General features: G+C 64.8%; 1 protein-coding gene across 1 annotated transcript in view; it reads left to right on the forward strand.

The window, feature by feature from the left end:
* Nucleotides 1-76: 76 nt before the first annotated feature.
* Nucleotides 77-315, forward strand: part of RBM8A (RNA binding motif protein 8A) — a gene marked incomplete at its 5' end in the record, with an annotated part of 1,283 nt that continues 1,044 nt past the window's right edge. The window contains one exon of the mRNA XM_009575436.1: nt 77-186. Within this exon, the coding sequence (XP_009573731.1) occupies nt 77-186 (110 nt within the window). The remainder of the gene's footprint in view (nt 187-315) is intronic.

Raw genomic sequence — 315 nt, forward strand, 5'->3', positions numbered from 1 at the left:
GGGGGAGACCTGCCGGGCCCGGGGCCGTGGTTTGGGTCCCCTCCCCGGTTCCAACCTGCTCCCCTCTCGCCTGCAGAGAGCATCCACAAGCTGAAGGAGAAAGCCAAGAAGCGGAAGGGCCGAGGCTTCGGGTCAGGTGAGGACCACCCAACACCCTCTGCCCTCCTGCACCCGCCAGGGTCCGGGGTGTCCCCAACCCCTCCGGGCCTCGGTTTGGGTTAAACACTGTCCCCGGAGTCACTCGGAGTGTGAAACCCCGGCTGTCTTTGTGCTTTCGGGGAGGTTTAAATGGGTTGGTGGTTGTCTGGGCCCTGT

This window comes from Fulmarus glacialis, unplaced genomic scaffold (genome assembly GCF_000690835.1).
Source record: "Fulmarus glacialis isolate BGI_N327 unplaced genomic scaffold, ASM69083v1 scaffold42173, whole genome shotgun sequence".
Lineage (NCBI taxonomy): Eukaryota > Metazoa > Chordata > Aves > Procellariiformes > Procellariidae > Fulmarus > Fulmarus glacialis.